The 13,765-nt window shown below is 31.8% G+C and overlaps 1 protein-coding gene and 1 long non-coding RNA gene across 2 annotated transcripts; both read left to right on the forward strand.

Annotated features, from left to right (window-relative positions):
- Positions 1–580: 580 nt before the first annotated feature.
- LOC107962256 (calmodulin-binding receptor kinase CaMRLK) lies at positions 581–3,338 on the forward strand. Its single transcript, XM_016898572.2, has 2 exons — positions 581–2,307; positions 2,574–3,338. Exons 1-2 carry the CDS (start codon positions 921–923, stop codon positions 3,227–3,229), a joined length of 2,043 nt encoding a protein of 680 aa, XP_016754061.1. The 5' UTR covers positions 581–920; the 3' UTR covers positions 3,230–3,338.
- A 4,746-nt stretch (positions 3,339–8,084) lies between these two features.
- Positions 8,085–13,554, forward strand: LOC121230588 (uncharacterized). The gene is made up of 3 exons (XR_005928544.1): positions 8,085–8,189; positions 8,664–8,747; positions 13,320–13,554. It is a non-coding gene; the product is annotated as an uncharacterized lncRNA (long non-coding RNA).
- Positions 13,555–13,765: the final 211 nt, after the last annotated feature.

Here is a 13,765-nt window from a genome sequence, read left to right on the forward strand (position 1 = left end):
TCTTTTATTGGAAGTAAATTATAAATTGTTGAAACTAATAAGGCTAAAGGGTAAAAAAGGTATTAGCAATATTTTTAAAAAAAATCAATTAAACTCTTTTAAAAATTTTAAAAAATCATTAAAATTTACAAGCAAAATTTATATAAAAATGTTATAAAAATTTTAAAATTTTATTAAAAAACAATGCCAACATATTAAAAAATATATTATAACCATTAGATTTTAATGCATTGGTATTGTTATTTTTTAATTAAAATATATATAATTTTTTAATAATTTTATGATTTTTTAATAATTTTTAAATTTTTAAAGGGATTAATTGATTTTTTTCAATTTTGTTATTAAAGCCTTTTTGACCATTTAATCTTATTAGTTTCAATTTTTTCTAATTTACTTATGATAAAAGAGAAAAGGTCAAATTGAATAAATGTATAAAAATTAATGACTAAGTTTATTATTATACCTTATATATAAATATCAAATTTTAAAAAAAGAGTAGTATTTTTCACTCATTTAACATGCACAAGACTAATTTATTCAATAAAAGAACTAAAATGTAATCTAGAGAGGATTTTGTGGTACTTCCCGTAAAATCGTATAATCAGAGGAATGGGCGCATCAGCGACTGGTGATATTTGTGACAGTATGAGTGAGGCGTGAGTATAAGATACAGTCAACCCCATCAACAGTCTAACACATTACACACCGTTAACTGTTCCCTCCTCTCTTTATAGTACACCCACTGCCGTTAACTTTTGCATCTCCTCCTACTTCACTAACTTTATTTTGCCTCCCTCTAACCCATCAAGTAGTATAAGACAATCTATTCCATATAATTATTCACTTCCTCTTCTTCTACCTTTGTGTAAGCGTGGACATGCGAAAAACTGCAGCCAAAGGTCGAAGCTTGAAGTGAAGAAATGGAAGTTGTGGCCAGATTTATACTTGTCCTTTCCCTGGTGGTAGCGGCCCAATCTACATGCAACAGTACAGACTACGCACTGGTTTCTAAAGCTTTTAGATCAGTCTCTGGGTTCAACATCTCTTGGTTGAAATCCCACGACCCCAACTGCTCTTATCCTCCAATAAAGGTACTCGACTTTTCTTCAAAGAATTTAACTGGTACCATTTCATGGAAATTTCTCCGCAAGGTTTCACAGTTGCGCACCATTGATCTCTCCAACAATTCTCTTCAAGGTTCTGTTCCAGATTGGTTTTGGTCTATGCCCACACTCGTTGAGGCTAGTCTGGCGAGAAATAAGTTTGGAGGGAGTATTGGGTTCGAACCCACCTCGGGAAATGGTTCGTCTTCATCGATGCAGGTGTTGAACCTTTCGGATAACAGGTTCACCAACTTGGTTAAACTCTCTGGCTTTCCCAACCTTCAATTTCTTGACCTTTCCCACAATCATCTTGGTGTTCTTCCTTCTGGGTTCACCAAACTTATCAAGCTCCAGCACATGGATATTTCTAGTTGCAAGATTTCGGGCAGTGTAAAGCCCATTTCAGCTCTTCGTTCCTTGAATTACTTGGATGTATCAAACAACTCCCTGAATGGTACTTTCCCTTCTGATTTCCCTTTAGTCAATAGCCTAAAGTTCCTAAACATTTCGCTCAACCACTTCATCGGTTCAGTTGGGTTTGACAAGTTCCAAAGATTTGGCAAATCTGCTTTTATTCGTGGTGGGGATTTCGTTTTCAATACTTCAAAAAGAGCACCAAACCATCGCATTAAAACCCATTCCTTGACCCCAGCTCACAAAGTCTTTCAAAAACATGTACCCCTCAAAAGACATAAACCCAAATCAAAGACCAAAGCTTTGGTCATTGGTTTGTCATCTTCATCAGGGTTTCTACTGGCTTCCCTCGTGTTTTGCTTCTTCTTCACATATAGAAGAAAGAAACTTGCGAAGAGAAACAAATGGGCAATCTCCAACCCTGTCCAACCAAATTTCAAGATCGAAAAATCAGGACCCTTCTCTTTCGAGACTGAATCGGGCTCATCCTGGGTAGCAGACATCAAAGAACCGACATCAGCACCAGTAATCATGTCCGCTAAGCCATTGATGAACTTCACCTTCAAGGACCTGATTGCCGCCACGTCACATTTTGGCAAGGAATCTTTACTTGCAGAAGGCCGATGTGGGCCCCTTTACAGAGCCGTCCTTCCAGGGGACCTCCACGTGGCGATCAAAGTCTTAGAACACGCCAGAGACATTGATCATGATGAAGCCGTGGCCATGTTTGAACATCTTTCTAGGCTTAAACACCCTAACTTGCTACCTCTCTCCGGTTACTGCATTGCAGGTAACTTGTACCCAAACTGTTATTATTATATCTCTAATCTCTGGTTTTTTTAACTAAACGAAATGTTATCGTATTAAATTGTCTCACGGGTTTGTTTGAAAATATGGAAACTTCAATCGGGATGTCGTGATTTTGTCCTGTCGAAAAACATGCATCATTACACACTTTGACATTCGTGAACTTTGGCGCTTCTTTTCAATTCTATCCATGCATTACATTTTCTTCAGCTTCCTCGTTAGTTATTTAAATATTTATAATGTTTTTAGGTAAGGAGAAGCTGGTGTTGTATGAATTTCTGGCAAACGGGGATTTACACCGTTGGTTACATGAGCTCCCAACGGGGGCGCCCAACGTGGAGGATTGGAGCACCGACACTTGGGATATGCACAACGGAATCGGGTCCCATACATCTTCGCCGGATAAAACGAATTGGCTGACCCGCCACCGCATCGCGGTTGGAGTTGCTCGTGGGGTGGCATACCTGCATCACGTAGGTTCGAGGCATGGCCACCTGGTGGCTTCCAATATTCTTCTCTCTGACAACCTGGAACCTCGGATATCCGATTTCGGGATAAGAAACATTGGGTGTAGAAAAGAAAAGGATAAGAAGGATGAAAGCGACGCTGAAATTGATGTTTATTGTTTCGGTGTTGTTTTGTTGGAGCTTTTAACGGGGAAGCAAGGGACGGAGGAGAATGTGAGGCGGGTGAGGAGGTTAGTGAAGGAAAGGAAAGGAGTTGAGGCGCTTGACTCCAGGTTGAGATTCGCCGGTGAATCGGAGGCTGAAATGGTGGAGAGCCTCCGAGTTGGATACTTGTGTACGGCGGAGTCAGCTGAGAAAAGGCCCACGATGCAGCAAGTTCTGGGATTACTCAAAGACATACATCCGACAGTAGACGATTTCAACCGATTTCATTGGTAAAACTATAAAGTAAAACGCACGCTCATACAGTTTCGGCGGTGTTATTCACGCGCTGTAAAAATATTTGATAATGAAATCGGGACATTGCTTTGTTGTCTCTCAAATTTTAGATTCTCTTTCTTTTTTTCTTTTATTTTTTGTTTGTTGTGTACATATAGAGACAAAAATTTTATGAGTTAAAAAAAAAGATAAAGAAAAAACAAAGGAAAAAAAAAAAGAAAGTGAGCCAAAAACAAAGGCAAAAAAATATAAATTAAAAATTAAAAAAGAAAGTAGAGAAAAGGATGCGGGGTTAATTTTTTGATGAAGCAGATGTGGTTGTTAGGAAAGAAGGCAGAGAATCCCACTAATTACTTGTCCCTTCTATTCCCATGGAGACCATCGTCATCCCTTCAATTCCATGCTTCTCTTTTTTTTCTTCAATCTTTATTTTTCTTACGTCTTTTAATTTTTCTTTTCAGTTTTTCGCTTTATTCCTTCTATTTTCCCTTTTGCCATTTAATTCCGAAATATATTATAAATATAAGGTCTTACTTAACTGTGGGACATTGAGAAAAGATCAAAAACTATTTTTTTTATAAATAAATAACAAATTTTTTTTATAGTATATTATAAAATGTCTTTTAAATTTTTTTGTATAATATATTTTTTAAAATGTTAACTTTTTGTTAATTTTTTTTTCATAACTTGTGTTGGAATTGTTACTTAGAATCTTTTCACCGGTAAATGATTTAATAAGTAAATGCTAATAACGTAATCTCACGACGCATGTAAATATCGGAGGCCCAAACAAAAATCGCTTAAACTTTAAACTGTCTTTTCAATTATTAATCGCGTAAATATGTATTCAAGTTATTATATTTTAATTTTGAGATATTAAATTTTTATAATTTATTTTTAATCTAAAAGTTTTAGTTTTTCCATTCATTTCGCAATTAGAATTATGATTGCGATTGTTATAAAAAAGGTAAAATATTCTTTTTTGTTCTCAACATTTATATTTTTTTTATTAATTTAGTTATTACTTTTTAAAAGTATATAAATAATTACAAAAAATATTTTAAATTTTATTTTTTTAGGTTTTCAATAAAAATATTATAAAATTATAAATTCTTGTGAAAAAAATAAAAAACTCTTTAAATTAACAAATAAAATAGTTTTTAAAAAATTAATTTTAAATAAATTTAAAAATATGAAAATATAAATATTTTCAAATATTATATTATTTATTCCATAAATTGTAATAAGGTCTCTCCAAAAACTTTGAATTATTCGTTCAATCCATATTGCATTAATTTTATTTTATTTTAAATCAAATTAACTATATATAAAAAAACATTTCTAATGTAAGTTTAATTATAAAGTATATAGAATATTAGTAAAAAATGATTTTAAATAATAATACGAACTTTGAATTGATTTAGATTAAATTTAATATATATTTTTGTTCAAAATGCACTATATTAAAAGAATTTTATATAAAAATGGAACCCACTTTGGCAAAATACAAAGGTAATAAATCAAGTCTTAAAATTTTTATATAATTTATTTTGATTAAAATATTTATACAATATATTTAAATTTAATTCAAATCAATTTAGAATTTGTATCACTATTTAAAAAAATTAATAATATTTCATATACTTTAGAATTTAATTTAGTTAAAAATATTATATATATAAATTATATGAATTGAATTACAAATACTTACTTAAATATGGTTTAATATGAACTAAACAATAGCTTAATTTTTGGAGAGAATTTATTACTATTAAATTTATTTACGGGTGAAGCCAGGCTAACACCCATTCTAAAAAAAAAATTCCAGCTTCTGTTTTGTTTTGCCCAAATAGCCGTTTCATTGTTTAAAAAAATCAATAGCAAATTATTTTACATTTAAATTTAATTATAAAAATTAATATTAATATAATTTGTTATTATTATTTTAAAAATGATTAAATTGTTTTTACATGAAAAAAGAGATAACATCCATCTTCATTTTATTGTATTTTTATTTAAAAAACAGAAGAAGAAGAAATATATGATGAGAGGTAACAAGAAAGAATCCTTCCAATCCCCACCATCAAAATTGGACGTTCCAGCCGCCTACAAGTTCAAATCAGTTCGTTGGCTTTGGTCAATTTATCACCCAACTAGTTTTATGGCTTCAAATCTACAGACGGCATAGAAGAGTGGTTTGAGTCCAAATTTGTGGGCTGAATTGTTCCCTGGCAGTGACATATGGTTTAGTGGGAGGAACACGTTCTCTATTGCTAACCAAAAAATCGAGGATTTAAAGCTTTAATCAATAATTGACATGTTATTGATCATTGTGGTAGAAGAAAACGGTCTAAAGACAACCAAAGTGCTAACATAAAAACAAGCCGATATGGTCATATCATATGATTCATACAAGTACTACAGTCAGTTGTGGGTCATTGCTTTTTTATTTTATTTTATTTCATGATAGGAAGTGCAAAGCTTTTCCTTGATAAATATTAAAGAAGAGCAATGCCAATAATGGATTCAAATGTCGCTGTCTTAACACTCTTTCCTCACCTTAACCTATTCCATCTTTAATTCATAAATATATAAATATGAATATGTTTTCTAGCGGTCCATGCCATGGTGTGTCCATCTCTCATAGACTCACTTCACTCTTATTTTTTTTGTTACATGATATAAAGTTGTTTTGGAATTGCATGATGATATGATATGCAGAAGCAAAAAGCAAAGGAAGCTTCATTCGGAATTTTCTTTATTGTTTCCACTTTTTTTTTATCTCGAAGATTGGAAAAGGGTTAAACAGTGATGGCTGTTTTTTTAGTAATATGTAGTTTATTCTCTTAATTTGTTTAAAAATATTTAGTTGATACTTAAATTTGTATTTCATCACTTTTATTGATATCTCCTACTAACATCATTAATTTGTATTGACATGACAATGATTGTTAAACTTATAGTGATACGTGGATGTTTTTTAGTATGACATGTGGTAAATATAAATTAAAAAAATTAAAAATCTTTTAAAAAATAAATTAATTTAAAAAGTATAATTTTTGAACAAATTCATATACCAATTAAGTATTTTTTGAACAATTTCAGGGGGCAAACTACATATTAACCCTTAAAGAATTAATGTTGTTAACAAATTGGGACAATATATGTGATGGAATATAATGTCAACTACCAACTAGATATAAAAAAAAGGTTCATGTACCAACTAGATACTTTTGGACAATTTCAAGGGGTAAACTACATATTAACCCCTTTTTTTAACACCCATACCCCTAAACTCATAAATTAAAAGATAATACGTGATTAAGTGAGCTCAAATGTATGTCCTCATTGTTATTACTATAGTAACAGCGCAAATTGAACTAAGGTCCAATCGACTATTTTTAAAATGCAATAATAATAAAAATATTATATTATTAGGTACTAGGGTATTTTCAATGAATTTTTTGTGGTACATATCCTAATTCTAGACTATGTACGAGTAATTTTTTTAATATAAAATCTACTTTTATCCATAATCTCTCAAACTCTTAAATTAAAAGAAAAATGTATTCCATTGTACTCTTACCCACATCTTTTTTGTTATTGCAATAATAATAATAGCAAATGAATAAAGGCTCAACCGACATATACAAACAATTTACAGATGCAAATAAATTAGATGATGCATATACGGTTGAGGGGAAATTTATTAAAATACAGTTAGCATATGTAATGGGGGTCATATGGGGTTAAAAGTAAAAGCATGCAATTTATTAGTAAGAATTTTTTTGTTGAACTACACCTACTATCAACGGGCCTAGCCAAATTGGGCTATTGAATCAAACATAAAAGCTTGGTCACCCAGGTTCGTTTTTTCTACTTTCAGTTAGTTCAAGTCAGCTAATGGGATCATGAAAACAAAGGGTTGCGGAGTTGATGCACGTTAATGTTTTTACATGGGCCTTGAACTCAAATTAGTGGGCGGGGTTCCTAATCCAAGTTGATTGGGTCTTTTGATCCAGATCCAGTATGCTAGCCTAGCCTTGTCCAGAGTGTAGATAAGATAGTCTTTTAAATATATCAATTTCAACTCTTTTTGAAATAAATATGGATAAAATTTTCTATTTTAGAAAAGAGTATCATTGTAGTTATATATGAAGATAATTTTGATCTTTTATTTCTACTCACTAAATTCATATCAATGTTGAATCCGCCCATTTATAAAACATATGAAGGTCGTATTGAATTTTTATTAGATTACTAAATCATATATATAATATTAACAAAATTAATTCAATAATTTTGGGAATAATTTCCCATACCTTGACTTTATTGAGAAATGAGTACGCATATCTGAAAATTAAAAGAAAGTTATAAGAACAAAATCAAAACCCAAAATCAAATAAAAACAAATAAATGATAATAATAATAATAATAATAATAAAGACTAAGAGGACTTTCATGCAAATAAGTTAGGTGATGCATGTAACATCTCGAAATAGGGCTTAGTCGAAACAGTGGTTTTGAAACCACAAATTCGAGGTCAATAAATTATCTTAATATTATTTTCTGTGTTATAGCATGATTATATGAGTGCATGAAAAATTTGGTGAACTAATTTTAGCATTTGTGAGCTTAATTGCGAAAAATGACTAAATCGCATAAAGGGAGAAAATTTTGTTTTACTTCCCAAATATGTTAAATAGCTAGAGAACTAAAATTGGAGGTTTTTAAAGTACAAATAAGCCATTGGGGAGTGATGGCCGACCATAGGGACAAGAAAATTTGAAAAGTCAACATTTGGTGGTATTTGGTGGCATTAGGTGACTTGTTTTGGTAATAAAATAAAATAAAGAAAAAGTTGTCATCTTTTTCATTTCTTCTTCTTCTTCCACAGAAAATGGCAGCAAAAATGGGGGTTTTGAGAGCTTAAAATTTCAGCCACTTAGTTCCCTTGCAAGTAAGTGATTTTGATGGTCATTTTTGATAATTTTTGTATTTTTGGAACCCTTGTAGCTTAATCTAACTAATGAGGGGATTATTTTGCAAAATGGTTGAAAGTATAAGGTTTTTCCATGTGAATATTTATGTTTTTTACTAAATTTTTATGGAAGAAAATAAGTCATGGTTGTGTAATAAACAACTTTTGTGAAAGGATTTTCATGAAAAAACACCTAAATGGACCTTTTTGTAAAGGTTGATAAAAAGGTGATAAGTATGTGAAATGAATGAAATTGTCGGCTGCTATAAGCCTAAAATAAATTCGGCTAGGCTTGATTAATGAAGAAATTCGATAAAAATTAATTTACGACCTTTGGGGTAAAATCGTAATTTTTGTGAAAGTCTAAGGGCAAAATGGTCGTTTTGTCAAAGTATAAATTATGGAATGTATTGGTTAATGTGATGATTAAAGTAGTAAATTTTATCATTTTAGATCAAGGAACCGAGATTTGGGCTTAAATCGAAAAGTATGAGGTTATGGATTAAAATGGCGTAATTAGCCGAAATTGCATTCGAGGTAAGTCCGTGTGATTAAATAAGCATGATATCCATGTTATTGTTAATATACTTGAAATCTATCTAGTTATGATTGTATTGAATTTTATGTTGATGATATTGTATATGAGAAAGTGATGCCAAATGTTAATAACATTTATGTGATGATTGAATGCTTAAAAATTTGATGGAATATGATATTCCATTGAAACGAGTAAGTTGTGCGTAAATATTACAACTTTATCGTTATTATGTATTGAATGGTTAATTTTGCATGAATTATTTAAATATGGCTATGAGAAATGTATGATGAGACTTAACGTTATAAACGCCCAGCTGAACTTTGAGAATAGATTGGATATTCATGCCATGACATTTGGGTGACATGTGTGCTAGTGTAAGACATGTCTGAGACATGCATCAGCCACATTATAAGAGCCAGTGTAAGACCATGTTTGGGACATGACATCGGCATTGAGACAAGAGCTAGTGTAAGACCATGTTTAGGACATGGCATCGGCCTCGACATTTGAAAGTTAGTGTAAGACCATGTCTGGGACATGGCATCGGCTTGATATGTGTGAGTGTAAGACCATGTATTGGACATGGCATTGACAACAATAGATGAGAGCCAGTGTAAGACCATGTCTGGGACATGACATCGGCCTCGATACATGAGAGTCAGTGTAAGACCATGTCTGGGACATGACATCGATTTTGATGTGTAAGCCAGTGTAAGACCATGTCCGGGACATGGCGTCGACATCTTACCCTATGTTTGAGGCCTATTGAATATCCTATAGTATTCTAAGTGGTTCAACGAGTAGTTCAAAACTTGTGATGAAAGCGAGAAGGTAAGTATATGAGCATGTTGAAAAGGTACAGGTATGTACTCGAAGCTCAAATACTATTACGATCATGAAATGATGCATCTTTGGTAAGGATACAAATAACTAAGCTATGCCTATGAGAATGAAATATTGATGACCTTATGATTATGGTTCTATACTTATGATGTACCGATATGTATTTTTACCATAATGTTTAAAATGGTTTGTAAAGGTGTTATAAGCTTAGTTACCATTATTTTACACTAAACAGTTTTGGGACAACTGTAGTAGTCCAACTTGGAAAATACACCAAAAATAGTGAAAAATGGGTTAAAGATTGAATAAAATGTGGAATTAAAGATTTGAGTCTAGTTTCTTATAAAGGAAACGGTGTAAGAAAAGGTATTTCATATTATGAGATATTTGAATTTGTGTGAAACAGAGTCAGAATGATTTCGAAATCCCCTGTTCTGATTTGAGAAAATCATTTAAAATTTTAAAAAATATATTTATGGGTTATAATTTATATTTTTAGAATCTTTTATGAGTCTATTTTCAATTGGAAATAGATAGGAACATCATCTGAGTTTCGTATTATGAGATAATTAATTTTTAGTGAAGAGGAGTCAGAACTGTCGAACAGCAAAAAATGGGTAAATTTAAGGAATAAACTGTACTAATTGGCTAAACCAAAAATTCTAAAAATTTTATGGTAAGAATATATACGAGTCTAGTTTCTGGAAAAATTAACAGATCTTAATTTGGAGTTCCGTAGCTCCAGATATAAATAATTTAGCAACTGTGACTTGAGGAAACAGCTTGGTCTAAACATAAGTAAAAGTGCAAATATGGTTGTATTACCTTGAGGAATAAGTTGATAAAGGTATAAAACTTACTCCCTTCCTTTCCTTTTCTTTATTTTTGTCATGTTAGCTCGGAATTAGATATCTTCGGAGGCAGCATCACACTATTAAGTCATCACCTTTGGAATATGGATATGTGTTAAGGGTGTTCAAGTGAGCGGCATGTATAGGGACTACGTTTTTATGATATGTGTTATTATGATTAGCCTAATGTATTGGTCTATATTGAGTTATTAGTATATGACCAAGAGGTGTGTCTCATATTGATTATGGTTTGTGAACCTATCTATCTATGCTATGTTCTAATGCTTGTGATGAGATGATGTGATTATGCTTGTTGGCTATATACAGTTGGTGTTATGAAATATGTGCATGATGAATGTTTTATGACCAATCTAAGTGGTCATGACCATGAATTAAATGTGTAATATAGAAATAAAGATGTGAAGGATTAAGGGTAACGTAAAGGCTTGGAAAATAACCTAAGTGTTGGCCACATAGGCTGAGACACGGCCGTGTGTCTCAACTATGTGGGGGACACGGCCTTAGCACATGGTCGTGTGGCTTGGTCGTGTGGTTCAATTTATTCGTTGATGTCCTACTCAGAGAGTTACATATCCTGAGGACACAAGCGTGTCCATGTGTCCACACGGGCGTGTGACTTTGTGTCATGGAATTTTTTTTAAGTTTTCCCAAAACTTTCTAAGGTTCTCGGTTTAGTCCCTAACTACTTTCAATACATGTTTAGGGCTTCGTAGGCCCGTGTATGGGACATTATGCATGTGTATGAAAAGTTTTGATACGATTGAAATTTTGTAGCTGATTTTTGCATGTTTGTGAACGATTAAGTCCGATAATGCCTCGTACCTTATTTCGACGTAGGACACGGGTAAGAGGTGTTACAATGCATGCATGAATGAGATGAAATTTACTAAATTAAATTCATTAAAGCTGTCAGTTTATAAGTTCGAAAAATTAGTTGACTTACAACACATTTTTGGATGGTATTCAAACGTTACTAGATTAAGATGTTTTCTAACCGATGAAACAGTTGTCACGTAACCTTAAATTTTTTTTTGATTTCTCTGAGATTGTTATAATAATTTTATTTGTATATCCTATGAGAGAAATTCATTTTTAATAGATTTAATTATTTTTAGGTTTTGGGAGGTCATTAGAATACATATTGAGATCTTTTTAGTGTTTTAAACCCAATTAGGTAAAAATATGAGTTGTGGGGTAAAATGGTAATTTTACTTCTGATGGTATTTTAGTTATTCCAAATTAAAATATGATTAAATATTAAATTTTATATTAATAGGTGGTGATTAAATGATTTTTGGAACAATTAAACATGAAATTGACCCTAAATTACATTTTTACCATTTATTACTTACTAGCCTTTGACCATTTGACTAAAGCTTGTATTTTAAATATTATAAAACAAAAAAAGGAGGGGGAATAAACCCCCAAACCAACACACTACAACCAGCCATAACAAAGAAGAAGAATAGACTTTCTTCTTCATAATTTCTCTCTCCACTTATTTTTACTTCAATCTTCCACCATTATTTTTTGTTTTCTTGTAAAATCATCCTTCAGAAATCATAATAGAGCCAAGATTCTCCACCAAACTTATCACCCACACATTTAGGGTTTGGGTTTGGGTTTTATCATGTGAAGGTTGAACTTGAGAGAGAAGGAAGAGGTTTGGTATACATTCATGGTTTCTTAGCACTTTAGCATCACATTACATGTTTAGCAACTTTAAAATGAGTTGTTGAGCCATTAATATGGCTATTTAATGCTATTGTAACATTTTAACTATCGCAAAAAAAACATAATTTTGTGTTGAGTTGAATAAAAGGAAGTTGCTAGATGTGGTTCTATCAAAGGGAAAGAGAAGGTGGTGGACTGAAGGCCTTAAAAAATCCTCCACCCATTTTTGGAAAGGTATGTTCTCATGGAACTTACTAATTTTCATGTTCTGAGTGTTAGTTATTTAACTTACTAAATATGTTATTTGAATGTAGAAATACATTATAAATGCAACAATGTTTATATGATAGATAAGGTAGCATGAAAACATGAATGTATGTTAGATTTATGATGCTATGTATTGTAAGTATAAGACATTCAAATGAGTTTTGTAAAGTTGAAATCATAAGTATTTATGAATGTTATAATTATGTACAATGGGACATAATGGTAAATGCTCACTTGGTTCTTGTGCCCATGTAAACTTGGTAGAAAGGTTAATATATGGTTGGCATGCTAATTAGGGTCATATGTGTATTTATGTACGGGTTATTATAGAGTTAGAGCTATATTGTGTCATTCGATGGTTTAGCATTTATTGCGGATCATCGGATGTACACCGTCTCTTCGGAGACTATCTTGGTATGGTAGAGAGATGTACATGATGCCTTAGGGTTTTGCACTTATATGCCTTGGTGTGTTGTAGTTCTATGCTCTTATGAGCATTATTGGTGTGGTGATGGATTTTCATGTATCCAAGTCCATTTTACTAAGGCTACATTGGGCAAAAAACTTTATACGGATAGGTACTTGATTATGCCAAATGAATATAAAATAGTTGTGTTATGAACTTTAAAGAAAAGCTAAAGTTCTTACATGTGTTGACATGATATTTACATGTGTTCCATAAGATGATAAGAATACATATTGACCATGTTTTATGTTCTATACTAATTGTGTTTGTTGTCATGATTATAGATTTTTATACGTAACTTGCCTTTTGTGATGTAGTTGAGAATGTTATTGTAAGTATTTATGTTCTTATGACATTTGGTATGCTCACCTCTATCACGGTAAGTATATTGAATTCCATTTGAACTTACTAAGCATTATTTGCTTACATGTTGTTGTTTTTGCACTTAGATTGTTGATTCATGGAGATTTGAAGCCTAGCTCAATCCAGGACATCACACTATCAATGAGACCTATAATAATATGAAAGTGACATATTTTTAGTTATGGCATGTACTAGGTGTCTACATAAGTAAAATGTTAATTTCATATTACTTGGTTTTTGTGTTGAATGTTGTTTAAATTTGACCTTGCAAGCTTCACTTGTTATTTCATCACCTTATCGTTCTTTAGGTAAATCGATGATATGCATGATTACTTATCTTTGAGGATTATCAACTACAAATTTAAATTGTTTTATAGTGTATTTAATACATATTTGAGATATTTTTAAGCATGTGTTAGCTATATCATGAATAAAGGGATTGAGAAAAACATTTGGAAGTGTTTTAGGCTTATTCTATGAGTCACGTTGCAACCATAGAATTTCGACATCGTGACCTCACTGCCTAATGTCA

The sequence above is a fragment of the Gossypium hirsutum genome, chromosome A06 (assembly GCF_007990345.1).
Source record: "Gossypium hirsutum isolate 1008001.06 chromosome A06, Gossypium_hirsutum_v2.1, whole genome shotgun sequence".
Classification (NCBI taxonomy): Eukaryota; Viridiplantae; Streptophyta; class Magnoliopsida; order Malvales; family Malvaceae; genus Gossypium; species Gossypium hirsutum.

Bases quoted from the DNA above. Each gene is read 5' to 3' on its own strand.
- LOC107962256 (XM_016898572.2), top strand. From the start codon at position 921: ATGGAAGTTGTGGCCAGATTTATACTTGTCCTTTCCCTGGTGGTAGCG. The intron at 2,308-2,573 runs GTAACTTGTACC...TAATGTTTTTAG, and splicing joins CTCCGGTTACTGCATTGCAG to GTAAGGAGAAGCTGGTGTTG.